General features: G+C 49.3%; 1 protein-coding gene across 1 annotated transcript in view; it reads right to left on the bottom strand.

Annotated features, from left to right (window-relative positions):
* LOC122544398 (zonadhesin-like) overlaps window positions 1–21590 on the bottom strand; it is a gene marked incomplete at its 5' end in the record, with an annotated part of 87552 nt that overhangs the window by 39073 nt on the left and 26889 nt on the right. Inside the window, 7 exons of the mRNA XM_043683645.1 lie at window positions 3508–3635; window positions 8059–8223; window positions 11416–11657; window positions 13700–13844; window positions 15987–16189; window positions 18319–18495; window positions 21279–21364. Coding sequence (XP_043539580.1) covers window positions 3508–3635; window positions 8059–8223; window positions 11416–11657; window positions 13700–13844; window positions 15987–16189; window positions 18319–18495; window positions 21279–21364 — 1146 coding nt within the window. The remainder of the gene's footprint in view (window positions 1–3507; window positions 3636–8058; window positions 8224–11415; window positions 11658–13699; window positions 13845–15986; window positions 16190–18318; window positions 18496–21278; window positions 21365–21590) is intronic.

The raw sequence follows: 21590 nt of genomic DNA, 5'->3' as shown, positions 1-21590 counted from the left end.
ACCGTGCCACCCCAGGTTTGGCAGGGCGTTGCCTGCTATGATGGATTTTAGCGATGAGAAAAGGTTGGGTAGACTGGGGTTTGTTTTCACCTGCAATGCAGGAGGTTGAGCGGTGGCCTGATAAAAGTATATGGGACTATGAACAGCGTGGATAGAGTGAGAAGCATGAGGCTTTTCCCCAGGGGTGGAGGGGTCAATTACGACGGGACACAGGTTCAAGGTGTGAGGGGGTATATTTGAAAGAGATGTGCGAGGCAGGTTTTTCACACAAAGGGAGGTGAGTGCCTGGAACATGCTGTCAGAGGAGGTAGTGGGAGGACACACTATGGCAGCATTCAGGAAGCAGCTGGACAAATACATGAATAGGAAGGGTATAGAGGGGTATGGATCCTGAATGGGCTCTTCCTGTGTAACAGGCTCAAGGGGCTGAATGGCCTCTTCCTGGGTAATAGGCTTGAGAGGCTGAATGGCCTCTTCCTGTGTAACAGGCTGAAGGGGCTGAATGGCCTCTTCCTGTGCAACAGGATCAAGGGGCTGAGTGGCCTCTTCCTGTGTAACAGGCTCGAGGGACTGAATGGCCTCTTCCTATGTAACAGGCTCAAGGGGCTCAATGGCCTCTTCCCGCGTAACAGGGTCAAGGGGCTGAGTGGCTTCTTCCTGTGTAATAGGCTCGAGGGGCTGAATGGCCTCTTCCTGTGTAACAGGGTCAAGGGGCTGAATGGCCTCTTCCTGTGTAATAGGCTCGAGGGGCCTGTAAGTGAAGACTTTTAGTACGGATGGGCAAAATGTGTTAGCGCAGGCTTGGAGGGCCGAAGGGCCTGATCCTGTGCTGTACTGTTCTCTGATCTAACTGTTGGCAAACTCCATCTTGTTCACTAATGTCCTTTGGGGAGGCAAATCTGCCGTGCGTACACGGTCTGGCCTACACCTGTGAAATAACTCCATACCGGCCGGTCTCCCATCATCAACTCACCCTTTATTAACATGTGCACTGTAGATGGGCTCTGACCATCCAGCTCACAGCCCGTCCCTAGACTTAGGAGTCTCTTTGAGACACCTGGTTATCATTGAATCCCTACAGCATGGAAGCAAGCCACTCAGCCCATCCACTCCACAACAATCCTCCAAAGTGCATTTCACTCACACCCTACCCTTTCCCTACAACCCTGCATTCACCATGGCTAATTCATCCACCTGACGCATCTCTGGGCACTATGGGAAAGTTAGCATGGCCAGCCAACCTAACCTGTACATCTTTGGATTGTGGGAGGAAACTGGAGCATGCAGAGGGAACACAGGGGAGAAACGCCACACAGGCAGTCGCCCGAGAGTTCAATCAATCCCGGGTCCCTGGTGCTGTCAGCCAGGGCTCCCTGTTTGGCCCCAACCAGGGATCTCATTGTTAATGCAATCCACCTGGCCCTTGTTCCAATCACTGCAACGTAACTCCAGGCCCAAAGCAACATGGTTGACTCCGGACGGTCCTCTGAAATGACCGAGCAAGCCTAAGGGGCAATTGGGAATGGGCAATAAATGGTACCCTTGCCTGTAACACACACATCCCACAGAAGAGGGCAAAGGGGGAAGAAACACCTCATTGAGTTACTGGGTGAGATGTTTTACTTGGTTGGAGATGGAGAAGACCCTGCAGCCACAATTGGGGAGAAACGTTTGAAGGGATATGGGGTGGCTCTAGGGATGGGGGAGACTCCCCCCCCCCCCAGTGTCCTGCAGTCAATATTAATCCCTCAATCGACATCACCGATTCGGATCGCCTAGTGAGGATTGCGATGTGTGGGAGCTTGCTGTGTTCATAGGAGCTGCCTCATTCCTTACAATGCAACTTTGCTTGGGCTTGAGAAAATATTCCAGCCACGAGGAAAGGTTTGAAAGGTTGGGAACGTTTTTTTTCTGGGAGCAGAGGAGACTGAGGGGGCCGAGATAGTGTGGATAGGAAGGGCCTGTTTACTACAGCAGAGGGGCCAGTGACTAAGGGGCACAGACACAAAGTGAATGGATGAATGGTTTTGTTGTCATATGTCTCTTGAAGATTCAGTGGAAAATGTTGTGTCTCCACAGTCTGGTGCCATTTTGAGGCATAATCAGGATAAAATGAAATTATTTAAATAAGAGTTCATCTTCTGTTCAAACTGGGTCTTGGGCTTCTGTAAGGTGTTCTGGTCCTGTAAGAGTCCCGTTCTGGAAACAGCAATGATGACAGTGATGACCCAGGGGAATCTCACTCTGCTGCTGTCTGACACCAACAAGGTGGCCATGCTCTGGGCCTACCACCACCAGGAGTCCCTGCTCCAGATACCAGCACCACCAAGAGTGCAGACTCTGGGCCTACCACCATAGGAGTGTCTGCTCCAGGCCTACAACCACCAAGAGTCCAGGCTCCAGGCCTAGCACCACCAGGAGTCTCTGCTCCAGGCACCAGCACCAGCAAAAGTGCAGGCTCTGGGCCTACCACCACAGGGGTGCCTGCTCCGGGCATCATCACCACTAAGAGTCCAGGCTCTGGGCCTACAACCACCAAGAGTCCAGGCTCCAGGCCTAGTGCCACCAGGAGTCCTTTCTCTGGGCACCACCACCACCAAGAGTCCAGGCTCCAGGCCTACAACCTCCAGGAGTCCAGACTCTGAGTCTGGCACTGCCAGGAGTCCCCACTCCGGGCACCACCGCTGCCAAGAGTCCAGACTCCGGGCCTATTGCTCCCTTGAACTCTCCGCTCTAGGCACCGCCGCTGCCAGGAGTCCAGGCCTATTGCCCCCTAGGAAATCCTCGCTCTGGGCTCCACCGATCCACACTGCCGACGCTGCAGCCACCGCCCAGGCCTCGAAGGTAAAGAAAGAAAAGAAAAAGACGAAAAGTACACAGAGGAAAGGATGCCTTGAGCGGACGGGTTCTGACAAACCCGAACACTGAGACGGTCAGGAGTCTAGAACCCAGTGCCCGGGAGGGTCGGATCGGCAGAAATTGTCCAGTTCATTGAAAAGATGTCTGGATTAATACCTGTGGTACTGTAACCTGGAGGGTTATAGACAGAGTATTGAGAAGAGGGAATAGGCTGGGTAATTCACTGTATTCCGGGGTAATTCCTGAAGAAGGGCTTATGCCCGAAACGTCGATTCCCCTGTTCCCTGGATGCTGCCTGACCTGCTGCGCTTTTCCAGCAACACATTTTCAGCGCTAATTCACTGTATGGCCAGTCCAGGCACAGCGGTTTCTTTCTAACATTCTATGACCTCCCATTGGCTGCAAAGAGCTTTGGGTACACCAGAGATTGGCAAAAAGAGGCTGTACAAACGCACCTTGTGTTTTTTAAAGTTTCAGTGAAGATCTATAGCCCGGGTTGTGGTTGAAGGTGTTGGTCGGTTCGGCCGAGCTGGTAGATTGCCTTGCAAGGTCACACAATGCTGGAGATGTCGCCCAGGAGGGAGACAAAACGCACGCAAGAAAATCAACCAGCCCGCCGAACCCCTCCGCTCTCCGTGAGTCTCTTACCGTGGGTCCTTGTCACCCTGGATCTGCCAACTGTTGCCAAACTGGGTGACGTTTTTACCCTGGAGACCGTTGGACATCAGGAGCTCGTCAGCTGGGTCATTGTTAAAGTTTCCGCACATACCGCACACCTAGAGAGGAGAACAGACAATTACTGACGTGACTCTGAATGGCTGTTTTCACTTTGACAACCTCATAAAGAGCAGCAGGGCCCCATTTCAGACCGGCCGTCTAACACAATCACAACTGCTGGTCAACCTGAGCTCCAGCTGATCTCCAGGTCCCCTTTGGAATTCAGAGTCGACAGCACAGAAGGAGGCCATCCTTTTCCCCAGAAAGACTCTGTCATTCAGTATACAGGGTAAACCCGAATGACACAGGATAATCAAATGTTCGGATAACCAAATGATCAGATAATCGAATGTTCGGATAATCGAATGTTCGGATAATCGAATGTTCGGATAATCGAATGTTCAGACAACAGAATGTTCGGACAACTGAATGTTCAGATAATCGAATGTTCGGATAACCGAATGTTCGGATAACCGAATGTTCGGATAATCGATTGTTCGGATAATCGATTGTTCGGATAACTGAATGTTCAGATAACCAAATGTTCCGATAACCGAATGTTCGAATAATCGAATGTTTGGATAATCGAATGTTCGGATAACTGAATGTTCGGCTAACCGAATGTTTGGATAATCGAATGTTCGGATAACCGAATGTTCGGATAACTGAATGTTTCGGCTAACCGAATGTTCGCATAATCAAATGTTCGGATAATCGAATGTTCGGATAACACAATGTCATGGAAACCAGTGTCATGGACACTGTGGCTATAAATTCTGTATTGTATGGATCCTGCTCCACAGCCACCTGACGAAGCTCCAAAAGCTAGTGCTTCCAAATAAACCTGTTGGACTATAACCTGGCGCTGTGTGGTTTTTAACTTGGTCCACCCCAGTCCAACACCGGCAACTCCACATCATGTATTCAAAACAGACGTTTGAGACAGAGGCCAGGTTTAGATGTGAAGGACGATGGACGGTTTCAAAACGGAACTGGACAGGCACTTGAGGGAACTAGGGAGGCCATTCAGCCCATTAAATCACTGTTAGCTTGTTGTAGGGCAATCAGCCCATTAAATCACTGTTAGCTTGTTGTAGGGCAATCAGCCCATTCCATTCAGTCCGCTCTGTCCCTGCAAGTTTAATTCCCTCAAGTACCTGTCCAGTTTAACTGCAAAATCATTCGTCATCCTTCATATCTAAACCTGGCCTCTATCTCAAAACTCTGTCTTGAATGTACTCAACAGCGGGGCTTTTCTGCGGTAAAGTATTCCAAATAACTGCAAAAAAAACCTCTGAAGAGATTTCTCTTCATTCTCAGACTTAAACAGTCGACCCCTGATCTGATGGTTAAGAGCCCCAGGACTAAACTCTTTAGCTCAGAGGGATTACCTCACAAACATGTGCATGGATGTATACAGGAGTAGGTCAACCATGAGCCTTCTCCACCAACAAATAAGACCACAGCTGATCTGATAACTCCACTTGCTCGCCTAGCCCTGACAGCCTTTCAAAAATCTGCCTACTTTTCCCTTAAAAGTATTCAGAAGTCACACGACACCAGGTATTGGTCCAATAGGGTCTCTACTCACTGTGCAGGCTGAGGAAAGCCAACCCCCCCCAACCACCCCATCCTCACCACATCATACAGAGCTGCTGCATTATTGCCTGGTTCAGGAATTGCACAATCGAAGGAGGCCATTCGACCCATCGCATCTGTACCGGCTCTCAAAAGTGCTACCCAGCTAGTCCCATTCTCCGGCCTTATTTCTATAGCCTGCTAAATTCATCACTTCCAAATTTACATCCAGCTGTCTTTTGCAACCTCAGATGGAATCCACCTCCAACACTCTCCGAGGCAGCGCACTCCAAATCCTGACAGCTTGCTGAGGATAACTTGGTTTCATTCCCAGAGGTGGCTGGGGAATTGGAGGCTTGTGGGGAAGGGCTGGAGAAATGGGGCTAAATTGGCAGCCACCTGGTGGAGAATCTCACCTGGACCCTCAACCCCAGCTCCATGGCCAAGAAAGTTCAGCACCGTCTCTACTTTCTGTGTAGGGCGAGGAAAGCCCATCTCCCACCCCCCTACCCCAAACCCCTCCTCACCACATTCTACAAGAGGGTCCATCCTGAGGTGCTGCATCACTGCCTGGTTCTCGGATGGTAAGACCCTACGATGGATAGTGAGGACGGCTGAGAGGATCATCGGGGTCTCTCCCCCCTCCATTACAGACATTTACACCACACGCTGCATCCGAAAGGCTAAGAGCATTGTGGAAGAGCCCACACATCCTTCACTCAAACTCTCCTCCCTCCTGCCATCTGGCAGAAGATACTGGAGCATTCGGTCTCTCACGGCCAGACTGTGCAACAGTTTCTTCCCCCAAGTCATCAGGCTCCTTAACACTGTATGATCGGACTCTTTCCCATCTGAAATTCTTTGCTTGACTTCAATTGCTGCTGGAAAAATGTCTATTATTTATTATTCTTGTATTACACTGTAACTTGTGTGTTTCGCACTTCTTATTCACTTTAGATTAGATTAGATTCCCTACAGTGTGGAAACAGGCCCTTCAGCCCAACAAGTCCACACCGACCCTCCGAAGACTAACCCACCCAGACCCATTTCCCTCTGACTAATGCACCATAACGCTATGGGGAATTTAAGCACGGCCAATTCACCTGACCTGCACATTGTGGGAGGAAACCAGAGCACCCAGAGGAAACCCACGCAGACACGGGGAGAACTAACCCACCCAGACCCATTTCCCTCTGACTAATGCACCATAACGCTATGGGGAATTTAAGCACGGCCAATTCACCCTGACCTGCACATTGTGGGAGGAAACCAGAGCACCCGGAGGAAACCCACGCAGACACGGGGAGAAGGTGCAAACTCCACGCATTCAGTCACCCGAGGCTGGAATCGAACCTGGGACCCTGGTGCTGCGAGGCAGCAGTGCTAACCACTGAGCCACTGAGCTACCAGTGCGTATTATTGTGTAGTTTGTGCTGTCCATGTAGCTCCCCTCCTGGAGGAACACTGTCTCGTTTTTACTGTATCAGTTGTACAAATGACAAATAAAATACTACTCTACTAGACTAATAGGTTTATTTGAAATCACAAGCTTTTGGAGCGCTGCTCCCTCGTTAGGTGAAAGGTTTTAAGGACACCTTAAAAAATATTCAAAGACTCTGCCTTCAGCGCCTTTTTCAGTTTGACAGTTTCAAAGATTCATGAACTTCAAGTGAGAGAAAAAAAATTCTCCTCATCTCTGTCCTCAAAGGGCATCCCTTTATTTTCAAATAATGACCCTTAGTAGTGATGTCAAGAAGCTTGACATCATCCAGGGTCCACTCCCTCCCCCACCGACGGTCAGCAGCAGCAATGTGTACGATCTACAAGATGCACTGTAGAAATTCATCAAAAAATCCTCAGACAGCACCTTCCAAACCCATGATCACCAACACCTCAAGGGAAGCAGATACAGGGGGACACCACCCCCTGCAAGTTCCCCTCTGAGTCCCACACCATCCTGACTTGAAAACATATCACTTTTGCTTCAGTATTGCTGCGGCCAAAATCCTGGAACTCCTTACCTTGTACTGTGTCTGGATGTCCCCTGAACTGTAGCTGTTCGAGAATCCCAACATCACGGAAGCAGGCCATTTGAGTCCACACTCAAGAGCATCGCACCCACACCCACCCCTACTCCTGCACTTCCCATGGTTAATCCACCCTAACCTGCACATCCCTGAACACTATGGGTAATTTAGCACGGCCAATCCACCCTAACCTGCACATCCCTGGGCACTATGGGTAATTTAGCACGGCCAATCCACCCTAACCTGCACATCCCTGAGCACTATGGGTAATTTAGCACGGCCAATCCACCCAAACCTGCACACTTTTGGATTGTGGGAGGAAACTGGAGCATCTGGAGGAAACCCACGCAGACACGGGGAGAATGTGTAAACCCCACACAGACAGTCGCCCGAGGCTGGAATCGAACCCAGGTCCCTGGCGCCGTGAGGCAGCAGTGCTAACTGCTGAGCCACCATGCCACCCTCACTCACTCACCACCACCACTGTTTCCAGGGCAGTTAATGGAAGCAAATGCTAGCCCTCACATGTCCTAAGAATGAATTAAAGAAAAGAATAACATAATATTAACGACACAGAGACAGGCCATTTGACCCATCTGCTCTGTCGTGGTGTTTCAGTCCTATACAAGCCTCCTCCTGCTTTCACCGGACCTCCAGTCTATCTTTATTTCTCCCTCGTGTCTATTCAGTTTCCCTTCAGGCTCATCAACATTGTCCACACATTCCCTCGTGTGTGTGTGTGTCTGTGTGTGTGTGTCTGTATCTGTGTGTGTGTGTGTGTGTCTGTATCTGTGTGTGTGTGTGTGTGTGTGTGTGTGTGTNNNTGTGTGTGTCTGTGTGTGTGTGTCTGTGTGTGTGTGTGTGTGTGAAATCTCACCTTTCCAAAGTACGTGTTTGGCAGTTTAATCTCCAGGTGATGGTTGCCGTCGAACCTGACCATCAGCCCAAACCTGGTCTCGAGGACGTTGTAGATGCCACTGGAGTAGATGTTGACTCCGGCTACGTTGTCCTCAAATGGTGTCCTGATCAGTTTATCATTGAGCTGCAAAGGAGGAACGACAAGGGACAGCTACAATTACTAAACTGGCAAGTGTGGGTCGCTTTCAGGAAAGCCGCCGTCGACAATTCAGCGCGTGAAAACTGTGCAGAGCTCGCTGTGAGGGCAATACTAGACTGATCTCCCAGTGGGAGAAAGTAAGGACTGCAGGAGCTGGAGATCAGAGTTGAGAGTGTGGTGCTGGAAAAGCACAGCAGGTCAGGCAGCGTCTGAGGAGCAGGAGAATAGACGTTTTGGGCATAAGCCTTGCATAGACATGAGAGGGAACATAGTCTATTGCTCTCAGCAGAAGGGTCTGACTAAAGGGGGCATAGATTTAGAGGTTGATTGGTGCCTGGCATGAGTGGATCAGAGAGGCAGACACGCCCAACTCATCTGGACATGCACGCCAAATGTTGCAACCAGAAGAGCTACAAACTGAATGCTGGGAAGAGGGATTAGGCAGATTAGCATGGTAACGATGGGTAGAGTGGTCTCTTTCCCTGCCATTAGCTTTCTGTGATGCTTAAGATGTGTCGGACATTGATCCCCATCGCTAAGGGCTGCAGGTATGTCATCTATTTTACTTTTCCCATTGACCACTGGGAATCTGGGTACCTGTTGCATTCGGAATATACAAGAATATGAGAGTGTGCCTGTGCTCGCGGGTTTTCCAAGTGTGAGTGACTGTGGGAAATTCAACGCCGAATCCCGACCATGTTTACAATGATGTGTGACGATGCTGTGGTTTTAAGAGGTTATTTTGTTTGGGTTGTTTCTAAAGAGAGGTTTGAAGACAGATGCACTAAGTTGTCTAGTTGAAAAACCAATAAACAGCTTGCCTAGCCTTAGGATTTTTTAAAAAAGCTGGAACAATAGAAGCAGCCTGACTGGGTGTGGTCAAGTTCCGACCCCCATGAACCGGGGAGTTTACGGTTAGCCTTCAGCAGTTGTTGCTGGGGTCTCAGCAGGATTGGAAAGCAGTGAATCTCTCCCAACTGCTATACTGTCTCTCCCAGAATTGTCTTTTGATGTTCTTTCCTTTCAGATTGCAGAAGTGTATGTGAGACAATTTGTTTTCTGAATTTGCCTTTTTGGCAAGAGTGTATTTATGGGCTGTTACTGTTTAGCAATAAGATAATCTATTATTCTGTTAAGTTTTCCAATAGAGTTAAGCTATTCCAAGTTCTCTTTCTTTTGTTGTATTTTAACTATAGTGTTTGAATAAATTATGTTTTGTTAAACGTTGAGTAGTTTGACCATTTGCATTGTATCTGAAGCAGAGCACCTCACATTTACCTTTTAAAATAGGAAAACGTTAGGGTCTCGGCTACCTTCTTCATATATTTTGAAGGGGGTCTACTCTGGTCCATAACAGATGTGAGGAGAGACTGTGCCTTGTAGGCCCCCAATCTGGAACAGAGTCCCTTCCTCAGCTCATGGCTGAAGGAGCCCAGTTTCCAAACCCCACAACCCATTACCACCTCTCCTGAGAGCAGTTGGTGGATCAGGTCCAGTCAGAAGCTTCGAACCCTGCCCAAGCACATAGTCTTTTCATTTAAGAACAGGTTGTAGTGTCTGCCCTCTCAAAGTGGGACTAAGACACCTCATATCTCTGTCCCAAGGGAGCTCTCTTCGACCAACTGGGCTAATATTTATCCCTCAGCAAATGCCACTGGAGTTAATACTTCTGGAATCTTGCTGTGCACCAACTGGCTGGCATGTTTCCTGCGTTGTCATTCACAGTACTGCTTCACTTTAGAAATACTTTAGAATATTGGGGCACCCAAATATCAATGCAGAATTAATATTGCTTCCCCGGCGTCCTTCTATCTTACAAACGACAGCAATATCTCCTGGAAGACACATACAGGATTATTGAGTAATGCTGTTAGTGAAGGACAGTGACAATCTGATTGACAAAATGTGGAAAATCAGCCCCTTGTACAGCGGTCTAGTCTGCAGCTGGGATTGGAACAGGAGGAGGCCACTCGGCCCCTCGAGCCCGCATGACTGCAATTCCACTGACTTGTACAGGTAGAAGATCATTTATCCAAAATGCTCGGGACCAGCTGTTTCTCGGAATTCGGAATTTTTCGGTTTTCAGAATAAGTGAGGGTGTAACGGTGAAATTTTTTAAAAATCTTACCGGAGGAGCAGACTCCTAAGCTTGGCCACGGGCCCCCCCACCCCATCGTCGCGTCTGAGTGACACGCATCGACCAAGTGTCGACTTGGGTTAACTGTTTGTTCGCCAAACAACCTTGTTAATAATTAAAAAAAACTTCGGATTTCGGAGCTTTTTGGATTTTGGATGTTCGGATAAAGGATGTTCTACCAGAACTATCCCCATGTCCCTTGCTGTGATTGGTACGCAGAAACCGAGTAATCTCACAGCTGTCTGCGAGAGAGAGTTACAAAGAGTCATCAGTCTCTGAGTGAAGGAACCCCCCCTCCTCACCCCCACCTTAAAAGGCCTGCCCCTTATTCAGAGACTGTGTCCCTTGGGTCTCGACCCCTCTGGACCCCAGACAGGGGAAATGTGCTTTCTGCACTAACTCGATTTTGCAGTTTTGGAGAAAACGACCCCTCATTTCTCTACACAACAGACTTGGTCTTTTCAATTTCTCCTCATAAAACAGCCCAGGGATTAGTATGATTAATGAACCAATTAGAATTTTTAAAAGAATGAACTTTAAGAGAAGAATTATTTTTGTATCGGTCCCCTGAGCGAAGTCGTTACCTCATAGAAAGTGACGCCCTTTGAATAATTGCTTTGATTGGTCGCCTGATTCTAATTATTTGAAATGATCCTTTACACCGAGTGGCAGACACTGCCCTGGTAGGGGTCAACCCCTCAGAAAACGAACAGGAAATGACATCACCACAAACCCCGGGAACCCCATCCAGGAGAAAGATATAAATAGAAAGCAGGAGACAACAGCTTCGCTTCACTTGGAGGTCGCCACTGATGATGTTATCGAGCCAGGTAATGAAACGTCTGGATATCAAACCTACAGCTCAGCGAGCAAACCTACACCCTAAAGGGGTTAACCTAATTAATCTGCTCAGGTTACAAGATTCAGCCACGGAAATCCAAACTGGTCTTTGTAAAGACCCGTGAGACCTTGCCGCAGGAACCAAACCAGTTTCCCCCCCACCCCCCCCACAACAGCTATGTCATTCTGCAGGGACCCACCAGCAACCTCCTGCTCTTCTGCATGGCGATGTTCAGGCCTTCGACCTTGACGTGCACCTCGCTGAGGTAGGAGGCGTACGGCATGCCCCGCTCCTCGTTCTTGCCGCTGACGGTGAACGGCGTGACCATGGTGGCGTTGCAGACGGTGACCAAGGTGTAGGTGCAGGTACCCAGGAAGGTGTGCATGACGTTGTCAAAGGTGTAGTAGTGGGGGTCACCGGCAATGTGACAGGAGGCAGTGCCTGTGGGAGGGTGAGGACACACATAAAGGAGACATCACGTTGAATCTGTGCCCCTCCTTGAGTACAGAGCATTCTCATCCAAGAGCTTTGAGAAATGGACAGAGGAGACTCCCTTGGGGACCCCTTATAAATACCAACAGACCTCCGCCACCCCCAGACTCTCTGTAAATACTGACTCTCTCCCTGGGGACTCCCAGCTTCAGGGAGCAGCAGGAAGCTTTACTCCCTTTAAATATTGACACATCCGTAAGGAACCTCCGGTCAACCCTGAGCACCAACGTCCTCCCACCCCCAGCACCCCTCGCACGATCAACACGAGAAAGAAGTCGGGTGGCCATTTCTGGGATCTTCCTGTGTGCTGGATTGGGTGCTGTTCAGGACAAGCTTTGAGACATCCTGGAAGATGGAGGATTTGCGTTCAGGACTGTGAGGTGAATCGCAGAGTTGGTGAATTGTCCGGAGTGCAGAATAATCCGTTCCCCTTGCTTCGGGGGCATGTGTAGGGGACTCTTGGATCAAGCCGAACGCAGGGATCCTGTAATGTGCATGTCCCGCCACCGCATGGCACTGTTGCGCCATGTGCCAACTGGAGCCTCTCAAAGTTTCGACCAGAGATATCCCATTCCTGGGACCTGCTGAAGAGCAGTGATTGAATCTAATGTTCAAGGGTTAGGGAATTGTTGTTAGAACGGAGGGTGGAGTCAGAGGCAGGAGAGACAGGACGTGGCCCGTTTTCATGCCGAGAGGTGTTCTGTGTCGTGGTTACACGCCCAGTTTGAACGTCAGGGACAAGATCGAGTGGGGAGTGGGTGAGGTAGGTTGTAGGTGAGCTGGCTATGTGGCTGCAGGGAAAATGGCTCATGGAGGAGTTGAGTGGGTTTGTGAGGGCTACCCGGGTGGGATGGGTAGACAGGTTAGATCGTGAGGAAGGGTGATACTTATAAAGTCAGCTTCTAATTTGGACACAGTGTTATCATTGAGTTAGATAAAACTATCCACCCATTAAACACTCTCAGGACAGGGACAGCACGGGGTTAGATACAGCGTAAAGCTCCCTCTACACTGTCTCCATCAAACACTCCCAGGACAGGGACAGCACGGGGTTAGATACAGAGTAAAGCTCCCTCTAACTATCCCCCCATCAAACACTTTCAGGACAGGGACAGCATAGGGTCAGATACAGAGTAAAGCTCTCTCTACACTGTCCCCCCATCAAACACTCCCAGGACAGGGACAGCACGGGGTTAGATACAGAGTAAAGCTCCCTCTACACTATCCCCCCATCAAACACTCCTAGGACAGGGACAGCACGGGGTTAGATACAGAGTAAAGCTCCCTCTACACTATCCCCCCATCAAACACTCCCCAGGACAGGGACAGCACGGGGTTAGATACAGAGTAAAACTGCCTCTACACTATCTCCCGTCAAACATTCCCAGTCACTGTATTAATTCAAGTGCACGATAAAGCCACACTGACACTAAGGTAGATAAAGTGCAGAATTCATTGCGGCCGGTATCTTGCTTGCTCACTGACCTGATGTGATACAGCCCAGGTCACCGTCCAACACCTTGCACTTGTCCAGGGGCCCACACTGCCACTCCTCACACGTGATGTTGCTGGGGCTGGAGCAGGTGCAGCGTTTGGTACAGTCTTCATTTGCCATCCAGGACTCTCCCAGCTGTCGAGACATTGACAGGGATATCAGTGATTTTAATTACTCCCTCTCCATGTGCCATTTTCTGCTGCTCTGTGCAGTACCTCGATCCCCCCTCTACACTATCCCCCCATCAAACACTCTCAGGACAGGGACAGCACGGGGTTAGATACAGAGTAAAACTGCCTCTACACTGTCCCCCCATCAAACACTCTCAGGACAGGGACAGCACGGGGTTAGATACAGAGTAAAACTGCCTCTACACTATCCCCCGTCAAACACTGCCAGTCACTGTATTAATTCAAGTGCACGATAAAGCCACACTGACACTAAGGTAGATAAAGTGCAGAATTCATTGCGGCCGGTATCTTGCTTGCTCACTGACCTGATGTGATACAGCCCAGGTCACCGTCCAACACCTTGCACTTGTCCAGGGGCCCACACTGCCACTCCTCACACGTGATGTTGCTGGGGCTGGAGCAGGTGCAGCGTTTGGTACAGTCTTCATTTGCCATCCAGGACTCTCCCAGCTGTCGAGACATTGACAGGGATATCAGTGATTTTAATTACTCCCTCTCCATGTGCCATTTTCTGCTGCTCTGTGCAGTACCTCGATCCCCAGTGGAGGCTGTGCTCACTGACCTAGGCTGGCTCCCTGACTGGCAGCAAATTGGTTTTACAATCCTCAACCCACATTCAGTTGTTATGTCCTCCGGCCCCAAGCTCTCTGACAACAGTGTGACCGTCTGAAGATGGCTATTTCTATGCCGGGGTGGGGGGGGAGAGTTGGCAGCATGGTGACATGGTGGCTCAGTGGTGAGCACTACAGCCTCACTGCGTCAAGTTCGATTCCCGACTCAGGCGACTGACTGTGTGGAGTTTGCACATTCTCTCCGTGTCTGCATAGGTTTCCTCCGGGTGCTCCGGTTTCCTCCCACAGTCCAAACAGGTGCAGGTTATGGTGGATTGGCCATGCTAAATTACCCATAGTCTCCAGGGATGTGCAGGTTAGGGTGGATTGGCCGTGCTAAATTACTCATAGTGTCCAGGGATGTGCAGGTTAGGGTGGATTGGCTGTGCTAAATTACTCATAGTGTCCAGGGATATGCAGGTTAGCGTGGATTGGCTGTGCTAAATAACCCATAGTGCCCAGGGATGTGTAAGCTAGGTGCATTAGTCAGGGGTAAATATCGAGGAATGAGTCTGGGTGGGTTACTCTTCGGAGGGTCTGTGTGGACTTGTAGGGCTGAAGGGCCTGTTTCCAGTACAGAATCTAATCTAAATCTCCTCATTCCCGTCGCTCCACCATTGGTGATAACGTCTTCATCTTCCTGGGGCGGAGGCTGAGAGCTAGAACTCCCTCATTTTTAAATTCTCTCCCTCCTCCTATAGGATGCTCCCTGAACTCGATTAGCAACCCAGTTTGTGGTCTGCTTGTGTGTCCTAACGTTAGACGTGTACGTATTGAGGGACCGATTGACCGAGTGATTCACCTCGGAATCGCACACCCCAATTCCGGTCAGACCGCAGTGCCGAGTGGACGTCCTGAACAGGTTTTCCCCCCTCGCAGGCTGAGGAGTGACAAGGCCGACTCGATCAGCTACTGTAGACTGGGAACCGATGTCTCCTGGGTAAAACCCCCAAACCCCTATCCCAAGATTCCGAGTCATGGGCTGGAGGAATTACCAGTGGCCATTGGGATTTATATTGTTAAGGAGATGATCATAGAGTATAGTTGCAGGCCTTTTGGCCCATCTTTAACAGTAGAAAGAGCTTTCCAATTAATTCTGCGTTGTTTTGGGGTATGGTGTGAAATTTTAGTCTCCATATTGAGGTGATACAGCAGAGGTTGGCTAGATTGATGATGAGTAAACTGAGTCAAAATTCTCTGGAGCTTAGAAGAATGAGAGATGCTCCTGTTGAAATCTGTAGGGGTTTGACAGGGTAGACTGTTTCCCCTGGTCACAAAATCGACGCAGGGGAGGCCGGTCTGAGGATGTGGGCTTGATCTTTTCGGACTGAGATGTGGAGAAATTCCTTCAGTCAGAGGGCAGGAATTCTCCGGAATTTTCTCCCGCATGGGGGATGCTCTTATCATTGAAAGCTGGGATTGCCAGATCTTTACTGTCTCAAGGAATTGCACGGATAGAGGGAATGGACTGGAAGGTGGAGTTACAGCCCAGTATCACGGTGGCTCAGTGGTTAGCGCTGCTGCCTCATTGGACCCGGGTTCGATTCCCGCCACAGGCGACTGTCTGTGTGGAGTTTGCACATTCTCCCCTGTGTCTGCGTGGGTTTCCTCCTACAGTCCAAAGATGCCCAGGTTAGGGCGGATCAGCTGCATTGCCCCGTAGTGTGCAGGAATGAGCAGGCTAGATGGGTCAGCCATGGGAAATGCAGGAATAGAGGGGGGAGGGTCTGGGCGGGATACACTTTAGAGGGCCAGTATGGGCTGAATGGCCCGCTTCCACACTGTAGGGCCATTGTAAGATTCATTCTATGATCAGAAACAACAGAAAATATCGACAATAAAAGTATGACTCTCACCCTTCTGGATTCTGTCACTGCAAATCTGCTCACCCTCATACAATCTCTCCACCCCCACTCTCTGCACCTAGTTAATGAGAAGTGAATAACCCAGGTGTTTGGGGAGTGACTGCTGAGTTACTTACCAGCCGGTAGTTCCTGTCAGGGTCCACACAGCCGCACTGAGTGAAGGGGACGCACTGGTCCCCACTCAAGATGTGGCGCACATCACAGACACAGTCCTCCACACACGGTCCACTGCAGTCGCTGGGGGCTGATAGGTCAGTACAGGACGCAGGGCAGGCACTGGCACAGGGCTCATAGTGACTATTGGCCGGGCAATTCAGAGCTGGCGAGGAGAGAGAGAATAAATACTGGGCTACAGGGCACACCCACACATATCCACACACACACACAGACACACACACACACACATCCACACACACACAGACACACAGACAAACACACATACACACACAGGCATGCACACATAGACACACACACACAGGCACAGACACAGACATATAGATACACATTCATATAGAGACACACATACACGTATAGACACACACACATAGACACACATAGACAGGCCACTCAGCCCCCAAGCCTGAGATCATGACTAACCTGCATTTTAACTTCACTCACTTAGTTCTAATTCCCTTAATCCTCTTGCCTAAAACAAATCATCCTGGTTTCAGTTTGAAGGTTTTTCGATTGCCACTCTCTCAGCTACCCACCAGCCTCAATAGGGAGGGGGTTACAAAAACCCACTCCCTGCTGTATGAAGAAGGGCTGCATGCCTTGAACTTGTATCACTGAACATGTGTGCAAGGTTGCAAATATTTTTTAACAAAAGATCACAAGTTTATGACACAGTAGAAAAAAAGTATAAATGACAGTTTAGAAAGATCTAACATAAGCAGAAAACCAACATTATCCTTTACAGATACTCAATCTCAAAGAACTTTCACTCCTAACTCAATTCTCATTTAATGGACTTTTCCCATTTTTCCTTCTAGGAAAGCCAAGATAATTTTTGACTCTCCGAGAGTGTTGGAAAGGGTCTTTCTTTCAAGCCGCGTTTCAGTCCCAACAACTTGAAGATGTCTACACACCCCCACTTCTGCTCAGGTGACCGGTTGCCCCTGATCTGACCACGTGACTGTCCTGCGAAGAGGAAACTGTTCTCCGAGCTGAACTGAAGTCAAAACTAAACCAAGTGGCCTCTGATCTGTCTTTCTGTGTCTGTCCTGTACATTTATCTTTTGTCTATTAACACCACAGATGGCCTTCACTCTGTCTCATACCTCCCTGGAAATGATAACACTAGTTCACTGTTCCAAGTGACTTTCTAATCTCATTTAAAAACATCCCCTCACAGAACTGGAACCACACATCTGCCTCTATTTTAAAAATCTAAATCCAAAAATACAGTAATATGTGTTATACATCTTTGATTATAACTAGGTCTCGTGTTTTATACAGTTCCAGCATCCCCTTAGCTTGTAGAGTTTGGGCGTTAAAGACCAAATACTTGGAATGCCTTCTTGACAACTTTATCTATCTGACTGGACACCTTCAGTGATGTGTGGAGACACAGCCCGAGCTCCCTTTGAACCTCTAAGCTGCATAATCAAAGACCTTTCCCACCCAGGTTACAATCTCTTCCATCAGGCAGAAGGTACGCATGGACCAACACATTCTTCCCCACTGTTATCAGACTTCTGAATGGGCCTCTCAAATTCCAAATGTAATGCTTATCCTGCTCTCTCACTGCAACCATATCATTGTATCCCTCGCTTTGTTCGATAAGATTAGATTCCCTTCAGCGTGGAAACAGGCCCTTTGGCCCAACCAGTCCACACCGACCCTCCGAAGCGTAACCCACCCAGACCCATTTCCCTCTGACTAATTGGCCTCATACTAAGGGCAATTTAGCACGGCCGATTCACCCGACCTGCAGATCTTTGGACTGTGGGAGGAAACCGGAGCACCCGGAGGAAACCCACGGGGAGAAGCGTAACCCACCCAGACCCATTTCCCTCTGACTAATTGGCCTCATACTAAGGGCAATTTAGCACGGCCAATTCACCCGACCTGCAGATCTTTGGACTGTGGGAGGAAACCGGAGCATCTGGAGGAAACCCACGCAGACACGGGGAGAATGTGCAAACTCCACACAGACAGTTGCCTGAGGTGGTGAATCGAACGCAGGCCCTTGGCGCTGTGGGGCAGCAGTGCTGACCACTGAGCCACCCTCTTCCCTAATGCACTTTGTCTTGTATGATCTGCTTATCCTGTGCACAAAACAAAACTTTTCACTGTCCCTAGGTACATGGAACAATAATAAATCAAATCAGAGTTCTGCTTCTGAGAACTCGGACAAAATGCATTGTTGCTGCATTAAGAGTCTCTCCTGCACTCCTGAGTGAGTCCACCGGAAAGTCACATTGACCAGACACAGGATTAACTTACGGCAGAAGGTCTGGTTTCTCCAGCTGACGGGGAATCCGGCTTTGGCGCAGAGTGTGGCATAGGATCCCAGGGCGAAGCAGAGCGATGCCATGTCACCAGTCCCACAGGACATGTCGTACACACAGTCCTCAAAGTAGCTGTCTGGTGGGATGTGCTTGTTGCACTCTCGGAAGGGACCTTCAGCAGACAGAACAGAAGCAATCTGATAACTCGCTGGACTAGCCTCAACAACAGCACGCATTTACCTGGCGCTTTTAACAGGGAAACCAGTGTGGACCAGGTAATGGTTGGAGGAACACAGAGGGACCTTGGGGAATTCTAGGATGGGAGAAGATGTAAGGAGGAGGGAGGGAGAGTGCGGGGTGGGGGGGGGGGGGGGGGGGGGGGGGGGGGGGGTGCGGGGGAGGCAAGATCAGGGAAGGGTTTGATCCTACCTCCCAACCTCAGAGTTGCCTTGGATAGACCTGGTGTGAATTTCTGCACTAGCTCACTCAGAACCCACTCTGAAGGTGACACCTCTCCCCTCCCTCGCCCCCACCCCCCCCAGAGTTCTCCGAAGTGAAAGAATGGACATAGGCCTCTCTGAATCCAGAGCCCTCCGAGCTTGGTCCATTCTTCCTGAGGTAGGGGGCCAAGAACTGAACCCAGACGGACATTTGACCAGGGGGTCTCACTGACACCTGCCGGATGCAGCAATGAAGAAAGTTGAGAAGATTTTATTTTCCTCAAGGAGGCTTTGTACTTTCGCAATAGGTATGAGATCACGCAGTAAAACCATCCACGTATCTATATTTTTGATATATTTATAATCATTGGACAATTAGGTTGGCACTGGTGGTGTGCCAGGGTATGGTAGATTGCTTGTCACGGACTTTAACCGGACTGATCGTGGTGTGAACTGGCTTTGATGCCAGTGGACTCTGTGCCAGCCCTCCCTTGGCACAAAGCATCGCCAATCTCAGGGGCTCACCAACACTTTCCCTCCCTTCTCTTTTTCCACTGGGTGGCCCAGAGGGAGCATTGATGCTCATCATGGTGGAGCCCAGGGCACCTAGTGCCCGCGGCTGTGGGGGGGGGGCCCAACTGTGTCTTCACCATGAGGGTGTCGCCCCAGCCTGGAGCAGGGATAAGGGGCTTGTAGAGTAGGTGGGCACCAAGAGGACATAATACCATGGCCCCTCACTCACTCACCCACATCCTGTTGTAAAGCCATGAGGGGATCCGTCTTTGGGACTGTGCGTGTCTGAGGCAATCGTTTGTGTATATTTCTCGTTGGACTGTGTGGATCTAAGTGTCCCACGGGAACCAGGGTGAGCTCGATAGGTGGATCCAAACTGTAGGCCATCGAACTCACAGAAAGTAGCGGTGACCAGTAACTAGTTGTGTTCAGCAGGGATCAGTGCTGAGGCCTTTCTTGTTGGTAGTACTGTTATATTTGTAGAGTAAAAGTTGTATTTTTTTTAAGGTTAAATCTAAGGGGTCCACTATTACGGGGATACGACTTTTGACGGACTGAAATTCATGTTACTGTCCAAAATACGGGTTGTACGGGAAACTGAGCTCAGCTGAGCTGCGGACAAAGGGAGGTTGTCACTTCATTCTGACCTGATGCGTCTGAAACCTCTGTGCCAAATTCTTCCATTTCCCTCCATTTTATCTTGTCTACTGATGTTTTAGTTTATTAGATTAATACTTAAGCTTTCATTTCTGATAAACAAGTCATCAGACATTTGACTCTCATACAGTCTCAACAATCTCTGTAGATGTAACATTTATGGACAAGATATTACCTTGACCCACAAATGTTGATCTGTTATCTGTGAGGAATGAAGGTCGACTCTTACACGAGATATATGGAAAATTCCAGAACTTTTGAGCAAAAATAGGGAGCCGTCTTTTATACAAGATCAACTTTTACTTAAGTATGCACAGAGCATATGAACGATCTGGGTGGGTGGTCTGGTTAGTAAGTTTGCTGATGACACCAAAATTGGCCGAGTTACAGATATTGAGGATTGTCAGAAGATACGGCGGCATATCGATGGATTGCAGATTTGGACAGAGAAATGACAGATGGAGTTTAATCCGGCCAAACGCGAGGCAATGCATTTTGCATTTAGGTATGAACTTTGCAATAAGCAGCAGAACATGTAAGAGCATTGATCTCAGCAAACAGGTCCACAGATCCCCGAGAGGGCAACACGAGTGGTCAAGAAGGCGTACAGCATGCTTACCTTCTGGACATCGAACATAAAAGTTGACAAGTTATGTTACCGCTGTACAAAACTTTAGTTCGGCCACATTTGGAATATTGCGTGCAGTTCTGGCAGGCTACTAGAAGGACATAGATGCTTTGGAGAGGGTGCAGAGAAGGTTTACCGGGATGGTGCCTGGTCTGGGGGGGGGGTTTTAGTTATGAGGAGTGGTTGGATAAACTTGGATAGCTTTCGCCGGAAGGCCGACGACCTGACAGAGAGCGACAAAATTACGAAAGGCGGATGGTCAGAGGTTTTTTTTTTCCCCCAGGGTGGAAATATCGACCATAAGAGAACACAAGGGGGAGAGGGGGAAAGTTAGTGGGGGGGGGGGAGTGCAGGGAAAATGTTTCACACAGAGGGTGGTGGGTGTCTGGAATGCACTGCCAGTGGAGCTGGTGGTGGAAACAGGCACGTTAGCAACGTTTAAGAACAGGAGACAAACAGAGGAGTAGAAACCACGCCTGGGCAATACATCTAATTAAGGATTAGAATTGGCGCAGAATTAGTGGGCCAAAGTTCCTGCGTTGCATGTTTGTTATAGAATTCATTTGCATATAACCCCTGTGTTTGACTTAAACTAGTGCTTCTGAATTGTCAAAACAACTCATCCTCGCTCTTATGAACCCGACTGTGGTTTAAATGGCTTGTCCCCGACGATAACCTCCCCCTCTGCTAGTGACGGCTGCTCGGGGGGACACTTACCCTTCGGGTCTTTCATAAATCCACAACTCTCGGGTTTCTTAAATTCATCCTTATCACAGTCCCTGGGAGTGTCATCGTGGGTGCACCTGCGAACACAGCAGATCGAGCAATCAAATGTGTGAACACACCGGAGAGAGAGAGAGACAGAGAGACAGAGAGAGAGACAGAGAGAGAGAGAGAGAGACAGACAGAGAGAGCGAGACAGAGAGAGAGAGAGAGACACAGAGAGACAGAGAGAGAGAGAGAGAGAGACAGACAGAGAGACAGAGAGAGAGAGCAGGAGCAATTTGCAAGAATGGCCCCAGGAAAGAG

This window comes from Chiloscyllium plagiosum, chromosome 48 (genome assembly GCF_004010195.1).
Source record: "Chiloscyllium plagiosum isolate BGI_BamShark_2017 chromosome 48, ASM401019v2, whole genome shotgun sequence".
NCBI classification, from domain to species: Eukaryota; Metazoa; Chordata; class Chondrichthyes; order Orectolobiformes; family Hemiscylliidae; genus Chiloscyllium; species Chiloscyllium plagiosum.
The sequence above is the reverse complement of the archived record's forward strand: the minus strand, read 5'-3'. Positions and strand labels throughout refer to the sequence as shown.